The sequence below is a fragment of the Myotis brandtii genome, unplaced genomic scaffold (genome assembly GCF_000412655.1).
Source record: "Myotis brandtii unplaced genomic scaffold, ASM41265v1 scaffold190, whole genome shotgun sequence".
In the NCBI taxonomy this organism is placed as follows: domain Eukaryota; kingdom Metazoa; phylum Chordata; class Mammalia; order Chiroptera; family Vespertilionidae; genus Myotis; species Myotis brandtii.
Genome location: NW_005357076.1, coordinates 5,791,073 through 5,805,401, shown reverse-complemented (window position 1 = coordinate 5,805,401; position 14,329 = coordinate 5,791,073). Strand labels below are relative to the sequence as shown.

Below are 14,329 nucleotides of genomic sequence, written 5' to 3'. Positions count from 1 at the left end.
AGAGAGAATCATCCCCACTCATACCTAAGGAGATCCCTACAATTTAAGAAACTGGAATCAATGTTTTAGCCTACAATTGAGAGAGTAAACTTTGAATTTCAGTTCTTGTTGACTTATACCCTGTGGTTGTTGTTTTTTCCACTTTTCATTTGCAATACTAACATTGACATTTGAGCATTAATTCTAAAACTGTTTTATTATTGGGATATGGAAAAGAGGACATCATTTCTTAAGAAGTCATCATAGTTCTGTGGCATAGTGGGCTAAACTCCTGTTTCTTTTATCTCTTTCCACCAATGTCCTCTAACATTTAGAATAACACTTAGCCACCCAATCTAACATGATTTCATTTGGTCTTGTCTTGACACAACAAGCTGCTTCAAAGATGACAGTACCCCGTCACCATCTCTGGATACAGATTTATATTCTGTTCCTGGTTTGTTTACATTACACCAAAAAACATACAATGGAATATTATTCAGCCTTTAAAAGGAATGAAATCCTGATACATGCTACATGTTATTCCATAGATGAACCTTGCAAACATGTAACTGAAATAAGCAAGAAACAAAAGGACATATCCTGTATGATCCCACTTACATGAGGTACCTAGAATAGTCAAATTCATAGACACAGAAAGTAGAATGGTGGTTGTCAAGGACTGAAAAGGAGAGAAAATGATGAATTATTGTTTAAAGGTTGCTAATTATTATTTAATTTCAATTTGAGAAGATGAAAAAGTTCTGGAGATGGCTAGTGGTAATGGCTGCACAACAATGTAAATGTACTTAATGCCACTAGATTGTACAGTTAAAAACAGTTAAAATGATAAATCTTATGTATATTTTACAACTAAAAAACTCACAATGAACCCAAAGTGAACCATAACCCAACTCACTTCATTTGTGAAATACACTCAAAATGATATGACTGGCCCTAGTTGGTTAGAGCATCCTCCCGGTAAGTCAAGGTTGCAGGTTCGATCCCCAGTCAGAGTACATACAAGACTCAACCAATGAATGTATAAATAAGTGAAACAACAAATGGATATTTCTTTTCTCTCTCTCTCTCTTTTTCTTTTTTCTCTCTTTCTAACCAATAAATAAAATTTTGGGGGGGGAAAAAGATATGATTGGACCCCAAGAAATGAATACCTAAAAGAGATTAATATTTCCCACAATAAGAACAGATACCTTGTTCAAAGAGTTCATAGGAATGGCATAAAAGGGACCAAAGACAACTAACTATTTATTCTCCCTCTGCCAAATACACCAAGACTCTAGCTTGGTGTTTTATATTTAGTAGCTATTCAATAAAATGTTTATTTTTCATTCTGATAAGAACCAGAAATAATTTTAAGAAAAGTAATTTTAATCTCTTAATTTTTTTTCCTGCTCTCATTGTTTTTGCCAAACCATGGCCTATTTCTTGTCACTGTATAGGTTAGAACCTTCAAATCCATCCTTCCCTGCCTGAGCCGACACAACACTTGCTTGGAAGTATTCCAGGACCACTGCAAAGATTAGCAACCAATAAACATAAATTCAAAAGAGAGCGAAGGGAGGGAAAAAACATAGTGTACAAACAGACAGCAACAGACCAGAAAAGGTGTATCTTTTAGAACAGATGTTGACTTTGTCAAAAATCAACAAATTGCTCTTTCCAGTTTCATTTTAACGATGGTTTCACCTCACTGATAGTTATATCTTTGGTTGCCTTCATTAGTGTTTTAAGACTTCACTTTCTAGGCAAAGCAACACATAAAACAAATTCTGAGAAAAAGTTTTGGTGAAATACTTCTTGGATTTGAATCTTCCTCCCACCCCGACCCTAACTTAATGGCCTAAAATAAGAATGTACAAAACCAACTGAAGCATTTCAAACTGTACTTTTAAAAAATATATATCTGATGTACTAAGAAACTTGTCAGAAGTCTTTCAGATCTTTTAATATATATATGTTATTTCTATTATTAGCAAAATATGAAAAGCCCCTAATAATTTCCTAATAGTAATTTTTATGAGTTTTGTTTTTTATCAAGAATAGAGGTGGAGCCATATTTTATCAATAATACAGCAAAGTAACACTGGCCATATTTTGGCAAGATGTCTTGTCACAGGTTCCTTCCTAAACTCCACTTTTTTCTGATATCAATGCTAATTATGAAATTAGCACAATTTACTTACAAGTTCAGTATTCTTTATTTTTCATTCAATAATTTTTATTAATACATTCTATAATAAGGCATAAATAAAACTGCAAAAGAAATCATTGTTCATGTTTCAAGTTAATTAGTGCACACCACAGAGAAGCACAAATTAGTTTTGGATGCATTTTAAAATAAAGGAAGTTAAACTTAAATTCAAGTTCAGCCCTAGCCGGTTTGGCTCAATGGATAGAGTGTTGGCCTGCAAACTGAAGGGTCCCGGGTTCAATTCCGGGCAAGGGCACATGCCTGGGTTGCAGGCTCAATCCCCAGTAGGGGGCGTGCAGGAGGCAGCCAATCAATGATTCTCTCTTATCATTGATGTTTCAATCTCTCTCTCCCTCTCCCTTCCTCTCTCTGAAATCAATAATATATTTTTTTTTAAGTTCATTATTACCTATATCAGCTGAATTTGCTATGTAGAGTAATAAAGTTGAAATCAAATTTAACTGAAAAATCAACCTCACTTATTAGTAGAAGATTATGAATATAAGCTATACATATATTTAATTTAGAGATTACTTGGATTTAGTAAATTCATTTTAAAAAGACATAAACATTTGCTAGAAAAGATTCAAGTAAACAGAAATCCAGTAGGACTGACTGACTGCTAACTAAATATTTATGACATAATTAGTATATCTTGAGGACCTATTAAATATGAATCCCCTTTACAGCAGGGGTCAGGAAACTTTTTCCATAAAGGGCGAGTTGGCCATATGACCTCTGTCACAACTACTCAACTCTGGCACTGTAGTGCACAAACTCTAAAAAATATATAAACTGCCCTGGCCAGTGTGGTTCAGTTGGTTGAGCATCATCCCAAGCACCAAAATGTTACTGGTTCGATTCCCGGTCAGGGCACATGCCCGTGGTGCGGGCTCAATCCCACGGTGGCGGTTGTACGGGAAGTACCTGATCGATATTCCATTCTTTCATCAATGTTTCTCTCCCTCTCTCTCGAAAAGGCAATAAAAATATTAAATACACACACACACACACACACACACACACACACACACACACACCTCCCATTCATAGTTTGAGGACCATACACAACAGGTGGCAGGCCATATTTGGCCCTCAAACCGTAGTTTGCTGGCCCATGCTCTAAGAGTTTATAATCTCAAGTACAGGGCAAAAAAAAATCTTTTTCTTCTCTTCTCCCAAAATCTGATTTCTATGAAAAACAGTTTTAGTTAGTCTTCAAAAAAACTTCTTCAGTGCTTGTCCATGCAAGACACACTGCTAAGCACTAAGAGCATATAACAGGTCTCTGCAAAATCAAAGTAAAGAGAAGAGGGAAGGACTTGAGAGGTAGAGGAGCACCACTGACTGGGGTGTTCCTTACCATTATGGGGTGGTAATATCTGTATTGGACTTTAAAGAATGAGTAGCATTTGGAAAGAACAAGATCACAATAAAGAAAAACACAGAGATAAAAACAAAACCTTAGGGAGTAGCCACAAAAGACAGTGAATTTTTTGAAAGTAAAACCAGAGGCAGAACTGCCACTAAAGCCAAGAGAAGAAAGCATTTGAAGGAGAAAAGGGCTTAATATTAACTCTCAATGTGGTTACTAGGAGAAAGTAAAAGTAGGTCAAAGTACTGAACAAATAGGGGCTACCAGTGACTTTTTACAGTGCTGCGCCAGTACAATGAGACAGGTAAGAGACAGGTTTCAGGGAATTTAATAGGGAATCGTTTGAAAGGGATGATGGTAGAAGAATAGCTTTACAGAGAAATGGACTCTAATTTCTTAACAACAAAAAAAAACTCTGATGAAAGATGCATCTATCTTCTTAGTAGCTTGCTCTAATATGAGACATTCTTATTAGGAAGTTGTTAAATATTTTTACCCTTTGAAATCAAATGGCCCAATTTTTGTGGTAAGATCAGCAGCTAATAAAACTTGTATCTATCCTAAACAATGGAATAAAACACAGCTAAGACTTCAACAAACGTCTCTGGAAAGTGATTGTTTAAAAAAAAATACACACATACAACAAATGGTTGGTGTCCTATTCCCTCCTAAGTACATGTCTGTCTGTCTTCTTTCTTTGTAAATTTTTTTATTTTGACATAGTTTCAAACTTACAGAAAAGTGACAGGAATAGTAAAAAGAATTCCTGGATACCTTTTATCCTTTCTTTTTTTAATAAACTAATTTAAGGAAAGCATTCTTTAGCTTAATTTCCTTGGTTTTATTCTTTAAAATATGTATACTGCCAAGAAGCAGTTTAGTTAATGTTGCCCATAATTCATCACAAGTTGTAGGAAAGAAAAGTATAGCCCTGGCTGGTGTGGCTCAGTTGTTTGGGCATCCTGTGCACTGAAAAGTTGCCAGTTTGATTCCAGGTCAGGGCAAATGTCTGGGTTGTGGGCTCAATCCCAGGTAAGGGGTGTGCAGGAGGCAGCCAATCAATGTTTTCCTATCACAATGATATTTCCTCTCTCTCTCTCTCTCCCCCACTTCTTCTCTTTAAAAATCAATTTTTTAAAAAATATTTTTAAAAGTATAATGTAATATCACTTAACAGAACTCCTGTTTGTAATTCATTTGGCTTCTTTAATCTGCAGATTGATGTCTTTCATCAGCTCTGCCCCGTTCTCTTTCTTCTCTCCTTCTGGGACTCCAATTGAATGTATTTTAGATCTTCTCATTGTATCCTATATGTCTCTTATTCTCTCATCTGTAATTTTCATTCCCTCTGTACATGCCACATTCTGAGTAATTTCTTCTGACCCAACTTCCAGTTCACTATTTCCCTCTTCAACTATGTCAAAATTTGCTGCTAAACCCATCCATTGAGCTCTTAATTTCAGTTACTGCATTTTACAGTTCTAGCATTTCTATTTAGTTTTTCCTCAACACTGCTACATTACTTTTCTTTTGCAAGAGTTCCCAATTACCTGATAAAAATATTAAGCTTGGATTTATTTCTTTGAATATAGTAAGCATACAGTGGAACCTGTCAAACGTCTCCCATCTCGAACAATTCATTTCTCAACCTGACAACCCTTTCATGTGGATATCTGTATGATGAGTAATGCATCTCTCAGGTGACAAAAAAGAGAATGTGCTAATATGAGTCAGTTTACCACTGTTAAAATCTCAGGATATTGTACTGTGAATATTTTTGTGTGGTTGGGTTTTTTTTTGCTTTTTTTACTGCTTATAATTATTGTAAAATTTTTATTTACTGTACATTTCCTTTCTTTTGTTAAATTTTCATTTACATTTCATGTCCTTTTTGCTTTTAAAGTGTTTATTTATAGATTAAACAGTACAACAGACATGTACTGTATATAAGAAAGGTTAAACAGGGAATCATTTGTGGGTCTGGAATGGATTAATTCAATTTATATTATTTCTAATGGGAAAAAAATGATTCAGTTTTCAAACAGCCTTCTGGAACAAATTAAGTTCGAGAAATGAGGTTCCACTATAGTTGTTTTTAGCCTAAGCTAAAACTCTAGGGTCTTTATGAGTTTTGAATGTTTCTCTGCTTATGTGGAGTGGTTTCCACATAAGCCTAACTACCGTTGGCTGTGTACTGGCCATTTAGGGAGGAGGAGTTCCTTGGAGGAAAATTTCTCGGTAAAGGAATATTTCTAGGCAACAATCCAGAGGATTTTTCTCTGCTACTGCCCAATACCTGCTACTACCAGTCCAGAGATTGCTTCATTCCAGGTCTATTTTCTATTTTTAGAATCCTAATAGTTAACTTCTGCAATGCCTGAGGATCATCTTTGTCATATTTTCCCTCATATTTTCTATCTCTTCACCTTTTCCAGAGATTTCCTTAACTTTATCTTCCTTAATTGAATATATGTATTTGTTAGTACATATATGTAATTTCCATGGACTCTCTTATTCTCTAACTTATCTTTTTCACAACATCTTAATTTTATTTTCCAAGTGAAATTCTTCAGAAAATTGTACATCTGCTCCTCTAACAAGTTGCATACTTCATGTGGTTATCAAGAATAATATGACTGTTTTCAACGCTATAGATAAATGCTATTACAAAATATTAGTGAACTGCCCTAACCGGTTTGGCTCAGTGGATAGAGTGTTGGCCTATGGACTGAAAGGTCCCAGGTTCAATTCCAGTCAGGGCATGTACCTTGGTTGCAGGCACTCCCCAGTAGGGAGGTGTGCAGGAGGCAGCTGATCAATATTTCTCCCTCATCGATGTTTCTAACTCTCTATCCCTCTCCCTTCCTATCTGTAAAAAAATCAATAAAATATATTTAAAAAATATATATTAGTGAACTGAACTGTCCAAGTGAACTGAATTTAATAAGTGTCAACATACATAGTGATTTTACTTAAATAAGATTAAATTTCAAGTTACAGAAATATCAGGTAGTAAATATGACACCATAGCTATGGTGATAATGAGAAGTAGTAGCTTTATTCTACATTCAATTTGCTGCAAATATAATAGTGCAATAGAACATTTGGTGATAGACTCTCAAGGAAAGGCTTTCTGAAAAAGGTGAGTTTTGCCAAAACCGGTTTGGCTCAGTGGATAGAGTGTCGGCCTGCAGACTGAAAGGTCCCGGGTTCGATTCCGGTCAAGGGCATGTACCTGGGTTGCGGGCACATCCCCAGTAGGAGATGTGCAGGAGGCAGCTGATCGATGTTTCTAACTCTCTATCTCTCTCCCTTCCTCTCTGTAAAAAATCAATAAAATATATTTTTTAAAAAAAAGAAAAGAAAAAGGTGAGTTTTGAAAAAAAATTTCTGAAGAAGAACCATGTGACTAAGAAGTAATTTTCAGGAACAGTATACTAGTATAATATGACTATTGAACTGGATAATAAAAAAACACAATGTTTTCTTCCTTAGAAATAATACACTTTCTGGAACACTAGTTTCCCTTTGTAGACATTAATATCTTTTCTTTAAAAATCACTACATAGTTCTCAGTCTCATCTCTCTTCCCTAGAAAAAATAAAAACTCTTTTCAATATTCTTCTAAACTTCAAAACAAAGGAATCATTCAAATTAGGCCTCTTCACTGAGATTGTTTGAGAACGTAATTGTGCCTTTGTTACCTCAGGACAAACAGACTAAAGAGTTGGTCAGGGAAGGACATGGGAGGCATGCCCTACTTTTTGACCTTGGTAGTAGTTACACTGTTCACTGTGTGATTATTTGTTTAACAGTAATATATATTTCACCAAAAAATCATACGTACTTTTAAACAGCTTCCTTTACAGAAACTTCTCTAAGTAAAGCAAACTAAATAAAGATCTAATTTAAATGTATTCATTCTAACTGTCCTTTTAAAAGAGTTTAAGGGGAAGAGATGGAACAAAAGCAAAAATAAATAAATATTTGCTTTACTCTTATTTACATCTTTCAAGAAAAGTCTCAATGTGGACAGACTTAAAACGTGCTTTCAAGTAAAGCATTACAATTAATATAGTTTAATACTGCAAACTCCCTCTTTTTCTAAATTTAAAGATTATTATATATAAAGTGGGAAAGGCACAAATTCATTTCCTTTTTATTTGGCTTGAATTTCCCAGGACTTTAAAATGTCTAAAGAAATGGCACTTCCATGGCGTCCTTTATCTTGGACCTACAGTACTTTCTTTCTATTCCTTCCCAAATATATTACTAAGCCTTTATTTGTACCAAACCACCTCCTCTGGTGAGTACAACGAAAGCTCTGATGTCTCCTCTTCATTCTGCAGTTACAGCTAAGCTTCTGAACAGTTAATACTGCACCCCTGCTCAATCTGCCGAGAGCACACGCCTGGAATACTGATTCCATTGCTTAAGGCCATTTCATAAGTCCCCCAAACAGACTGCCATTAGGACCATTTCTCTCTCCAGAGCTGGCAGTTAATGACCATTCTACTTCTGGCTAGGAAGGGAGCAGTTACTTCCTGGCAGTGTGTCTTTAGGTCCGCATAATTTTAGCATTGCCTATGGATAAACAAATAGTATTTTAGTTTGTATTTATTAGCTTAGAAATGGAATGCTCTGAGGGTATACTATCCTATTACTTTGGCTTAGGTCTTTTTCACTCAAACATCCTCCTTTCAAAGTTATCTGTCAGTGTTCTATTAAAAAACCCACCGTAACTAAATATGTTTGTTCCTCTTCTAGTTTGAAAAACACACAGGAGAATTATTCTTTAATTTTCAGTTCTTTCAAAGTCCTTCTTGGGGTAAGAAAAGTCTTATTTCAACCAGAAATAAGCAGATACCTGCAACAACTCTCAAAAGAGATGTACAAAAGAAAAACGTGGCTTCTTCTTCCAAAAGTCATTAGAGCTTTTTTTCCTTTTTCTTTTTAAGGTACCCAGAACTATTGCATCGAGCCAAAATGACCAGTTCTCTTCACGGAGGAGAACGGCAATTGGCTGTTACTCATTACATTCTTACAGCAATGAGCAATGACTTGCATTCTCGTTTTGTTTCTCTTTAAATAGTAGGTTAAGTTGATTCTTTCCCAAGGCTGCTTCCCATCACCACATTCCTGACACGTGATCTATGTAGCTGCTAATATGCTGCACACATATTAACTGCAGTAGTTAACTGCAACTGAATTCAACCTTAACAAACTATGCAGTTAACCTTTCCGTTTACTCCAAGTCAGTTCCTATCTTGTTAGTGAAATCAATTTTTCCTCCTTTCTAAACATAATAATTTTATCTGGTACAAAAACTATATGTATAATCCATTGGTTTTTTATTTTTCCCCTCAAGAGTTTCAGGAGCCACGGGTTCTCATGTTCTATTGGAGAAAGACATGTCTATTTGTGGTAATTCCAAAAGGTGGACTGCTATAACTACTTTACAAATACAGTTATTACCTCTTATGTATTTGGGGAGGCCATATGTCACCTTTATTCTCAAAGAAAAGTTAATCCCTTTGATAAAACACAGGTGAAAGATGATATTTTCTGGAGTAAAATATTGGAAACCATACCAAAGGATGTTTTGTTATAACTAGCTGTATTCAAAGGTACTCCTCCATACTCATAACTTGCCCCCACCCTTTTGTATTGTAAATTGCCAGTTAATCATCTGTACCCCTTCAAAGACAGGAAGCTCCTGGAAGGCAGGGATTATATCATAACTAGTAGCCCTGTGCAGGAATCCGTGCGCCAGTAGCTCGCTGCCGCCCTCTAGTAGCTCTCCACCTGCTACCCTGCCCTCCTGTAGCTCTCTGAACATAGTCTGCTGCCCTGGCCCCTCCTGTAGCTCTCTGCTACCCACTTGTAGCTCTCTGCCCCACCCCCCTGCTGATCCGTCCCCGGTCAGTCGTTACACTTCACAGTGTAATGACCATTTGCATATTACATCTTTATTACATAGGATGGCTGTTTTATCTGCAGGGCACATGGTCTGGCAGATGGTACACAAAAAGTATGTGACAGTATTAAAATCAGCTCAAAAGTCCAATTCTTAATTAGCCACACAGTGTTAGACAAACTGGCACACCCACTGCCCCAATGTTTATGGAACAAGTTTTGTGTGTGTGTGTGCGTGCGTGTGTGTGTGTGTGTGTGTGTGTGTGTGTCTTTTATTAGCCCCAAATGCCTAAGGGCTTGTGTTTTATTTTTATTTATTTAGTTAGTTAGTTAGTTAGTTAATCCTCACTCTAAGATATATTTTTCCATTGATTTTTAGAAAGAGTGGAAGGGAGGGGAGAGACAGAGAGAAACATCAATGTGAGAGAGACATATGGACTGGTTGCCTCCCACATGCACCCCGCCCAGGCCAGGGATCAAGCCTGTGACCAAGATATGTGCCCTTGACTGACTTGAACCTGGGACTCTTCAGTCCCCAGGTCGACACTCTAACCAGTGAGAAAACCAGCCAGGGCTATGGAACAAGTTTTAATCAGACATTATCACAGTTCAAATAGATATGCCTATTTTTAAATATCTAATGATCTCTATCTAAACACTGAGTATCACCCTAGCTGGTTTGGCTCAGTGGATAAAGCATTGGCCTGCGGACTGAAGGGTCCCGGGTTTGATTCCGGTCAGGGGCACATGCCTGGGTTGCGGGCTCCATCCCCAGTCGGGGGCGAGCAGGAGGCAGCCAATCGATGAATCTCTCTCATCATTGATGTTTCTATCTCTCTCTCCCTCTCCCTTCCTCTCTGACATCAATAAAAAATATATTAAATAAAAATAAACACTGAGTATCTTTATGGGAGGCAGCAGAAACAATTTTAATTTGTGAGTTTTGAATTTTTGTTCTGATTCAAACTATATTACTAACTAGCAATAATCTTTTGCAAATCATTTTAACCTGGTTGGATCTTGTGTCATTAGTGTGGAACGGGATTAAAGAAATGATCTCCAATTACTCAGTTCTAAAACTCTGATTCAGCATGAACCAATACAGGTACTACTGCTATGGAGATACAAGATGTAGCAAGGCCTTGCCAACACTAGAGGGAGCTACACTCATGTCATCACTGAGCTGGTTAGGGAGATTTTAAGACAAAGCATCTTTAAATGGAAAACTGACTTAACAAAGTGACAGAAATTAAATATCAAGTGAGAAATCCATAATGTTCATACAGCCACCACCACCACCACCACCACCACCCCCACACACACACACCCACAGGCTCTCTGCTGGCACCTCCCTCTTACAGACATCAAAGCACTTCACATCAACACATCGTCTGTGTTTTTATTCTAATTCCAAAAGAACCAAGTTGATTTGAATCATTCCTACAGATTTCTTTTCCCACTCAGTCTATTTTCTTTCTTAATCAAATTAACAACAGAAAAGCAAAATAATTAACTATACTACTGGAAAGTCTCCAAGGAAATGAGATAGAGGAAGAGAAAGATTCATATCACACTGAAGCTGTGGCCTGAGAAAATCAGTAGTTAATTGCAACTAAATTCATTAGCAGCCTGTCACTCAAACCCAAACCTACCATAAACACTTTGAAAACAAGAAAAATATTTAAAAAGAGGAAAGATACAGTATAAGGAAAAGAAGGAATCAATGTAGCTCTGCAATGTGGGAGCTGGAATGTTGGCCTAAATCAGTGGTTCTCAACCTTGGCTACACATTCGAATCACCTGGGAATCTTTTTAAAATCCTGATTTCTGGGCCTCATCCTCTGTTTCTTTGTTATGGGGTGGGGCCACAACATTAGTAACAAAGAAACAGAATTTCCGGAGGATGAGGCCCAGAAATCAGGATTTTAAAAAGATTCCCAGGTGATTCTAATGTGCAGCCAAGGTTGAGAACCACTGGCCTAAGTGAATGCTGTCATTGCCCTGTTGGGCTCAGCAGCTGCTGAAGAGTGATGTCAGTAAGTAGAGGCAATTGACAAGAAAACTGTCAAGGGACAAAATGAGATAAGGGCATGAAGGACAAGGACGGGGTATGGAAGAAAAAAGAAAAGTATTTCCAAAGCTAAAGCTGATTATATGCATTTTCTCTCTCCCAGCTCCAAAGAAAACATCCATGGCCTTGCAAATGTATGACCTAAACCATTATAGAACAAGTGAAATGCAGAATCAAAAACCTCTCCATTGGCATCAACTTATGTTTCTCTTTTCCCAGAAACGCAATGGCATGTTAACCTGATAGAGAGGGCATAAATTGTGGGCATTACAGAATGTGGTCTGTGGAAGAAAGATAAATGCAATCCTGAAGAGCCCCTTTTATTTAAATTTCATGGATTAATTTAACATGGAGAAAGCAAAGCCTCAACAGTCAGAACTAAACTACCTACTTTTTAGGACATGAGCTGTTCCTGAGTAAAAATAGATTATGAAACAACTTTGGAGAGTCACTTTGTGGGAGAAAAGAAAACTTCTAGAACAAGACAAACAATTCTATTTTCACTTAAAAAATGCAAACTCAGACCTCCAAAGATAAAAATAACAGTATAAAACTCACCAGGTTAAAAACCAACTTATTCCTATGGATCCAAGTAGTTGGATTCTTGTTGCTTAAATCATCAATTTCAAATACTCGAGAGATACCACAGCCTTAACAGAGTCAAAAAATTTCTCTTTTCTTTTAGGACATTAAAAAAAGTGTTTTTAAGTAACCCTTTCAGTCAATGAGCCTCATGGGAAGAATAAGAAAAATATACTTTATTGTGAAAAAGAGAATGACTTGTTTTCCTTGCTTATTTAGGACACAGGTCAATGGATTTCTAATTGACTCTCTTTCTTACTGACCTTTAAGATGTTTCTGCCATCAAATGATTCTCTTTCTTTGAAGATGTATTTGCCATCTGCTGTGTGGATATTGTACCTGCCTTCAGCTGTAAATATAACAAAGAAAATGTCAGAAGAGAAGCCTGGACTATTTATGTTTGTTTTCTCTTGGGTTTCTATAAGTACAACTAGCAAAATCTCCATGTACTATCTGGAAAGTGGCATAATATGGAGGGAAAACACCACAGTATTAGTCAAGAGACCCAGTCTCTAGTCTCAGCTCTGTTATCAACACATTCAGTATACATTTATTCATTCAACATTGTTCAAGCAGTCATTGTACGTTAACTATGTAACTAGCTATATTCTTAGTCAAAGTTACTTAGTCAAAGTTACTGGTTAAGACTGGGTGATCTTCAAAGGCTCCTCGCAGACTAAAAACCCAGGATTTTATAAAAGCTGCATGTATTTTTAATATATAAAAATAGACAAAAGTTCACACATTAACTAGTCAAAAATGCTGACAACCATGCTTTGGGTTGATTTTGGGACACCCCCTAAATGAGGAAGACCCCTTTAGTTGCAATCAAAGGTATCCTAATAGACATTCTACACAGAAATGTAGCAAATCTCTGCTTAGCCTCATCAAAGCTGCACTCTAACTCCTTGATTTAATTTAGCTTGCTTATCCCAAAAGATGTCCTTAAAGTATAGCATGAAAAGGAATATCAAAAGAAAGGGATAACAGGAAAGAAAACATAAAACCTTATTCTACGTCCCTTTCAAGTAAAAATTCAACACAAAGAAGAATACAGGGTATAGAAAAATCAAAGCATCCTCAAGAATTATTTAACTCTGAAGATATTTTCCAAAAATATCAACCCTTTCCTGTCCTAAAAAATATCTGCATTTCCATTTGTGAGTATGGTCTTTTACTGTATATAGGTATGGGGACTACCAAGTCAGTATTGATAAAATATATATTTTTATATGTTGATAAAATATATATAAGTCTTTAAATCTTAGCCCTTAATAAAGTAAAATAAAAACCAGATTTAAGGACTAAGATTTAAGTGCTAACTCCATAAACAAAATATATTTTAGCTAGCCCATTGGAATTATATATGGGTAACTATGGAACCATTTCTCTAATTAGAAATATTCTCTTAATCAAAGCTCCCAATTCCATTAATATTCTGCAACTTAAAAATAAGTCCCCTGTTAAGAGAAGATGTGGAATTTTAAAGTAAATCATATTAAATAATTATCTATAAAAAACAGTAATCATATCTGAAGATTGAAATGTTTAATGATAGTTTCAAAATCTATACGTAGCATTAGCCTTTAGGGAAATGATAATAAAAATCACAATGAGATACCACTTCACACCCACAGAATGGCAATAATAAAAAAGACATAATAAAGATGTAGAGAAATCAGATGCCAATTCTGATTAGAAATAGGTTCTTGGGAGCATTTTATAACCTAAAAAGTTGGTTCCATCCCTCTACTTTGGGGTCCCTTTATGTTGATTCAATCCTGTTTAGTATCTTACTTTCTACTTTTTGAGGTTCATTTCTCCAAACCCAAGCTCACAGAGAAGTGGAAATGGAGATTACCTGGTATTCCTCTCTCGATTCCCAGGTAGAGTTTCTACAGCTCAGGAAAGAGATGAGGTATAAGTAAGGACCTTGAGTTTAAATGGAGTAAGTGACAAAATGAGAACTGCCTAGAAACATATCATTCAAATTAGCTGTTAATTCAGTATTTTTAAGTATATCTGCAAGTAATTTCTTAACACTCCTGAAGTAGTCCACAAGTGGTTAAATTAAAATCAAGCCGAAACCGGTTTGGCTCAGTGGATAGAGCGTCGGCCTGCGGACTGAAAGGTCCCAGGTTCGATTCCGGTCAAGGGCATGTACCTTGGTTGCGGGCACATCCCCAGTAGG

At 36.3% G+C, this 14,329-nt stretch overlaps 1 protein-coding gene across 10 annotated transcripts in view; it reads right to left on the bottom strand.

Annotated features, from left to right (window-relative positions):
- Positions 1-14,329, bottom strand: part of ASCC1 (activating signal cointegrator 1 complex subunit 1) — a 123,864-nt gene that overhangs the window by 24,685 nt on the left and 84,850 nt on the right. For 9 of the 10 annotated variants that reach the window (XM_014538399.1, XM_014538397.1, XM_014538400.1 and 6 more), the window contains one exon: positions 12,402-12,487. In XM_014538399.1, the coding sequence (XP_014393885.1) occupies positions 12,402-12,487 (86 nt within the window). Of the gene's footprint in view, positions 1-9; positions 37-12,401; positions 12,488-14,329 lie in introns of those variants that run through there. The other variant, XM_014538405.1, reaches the window with a different exon arrangement.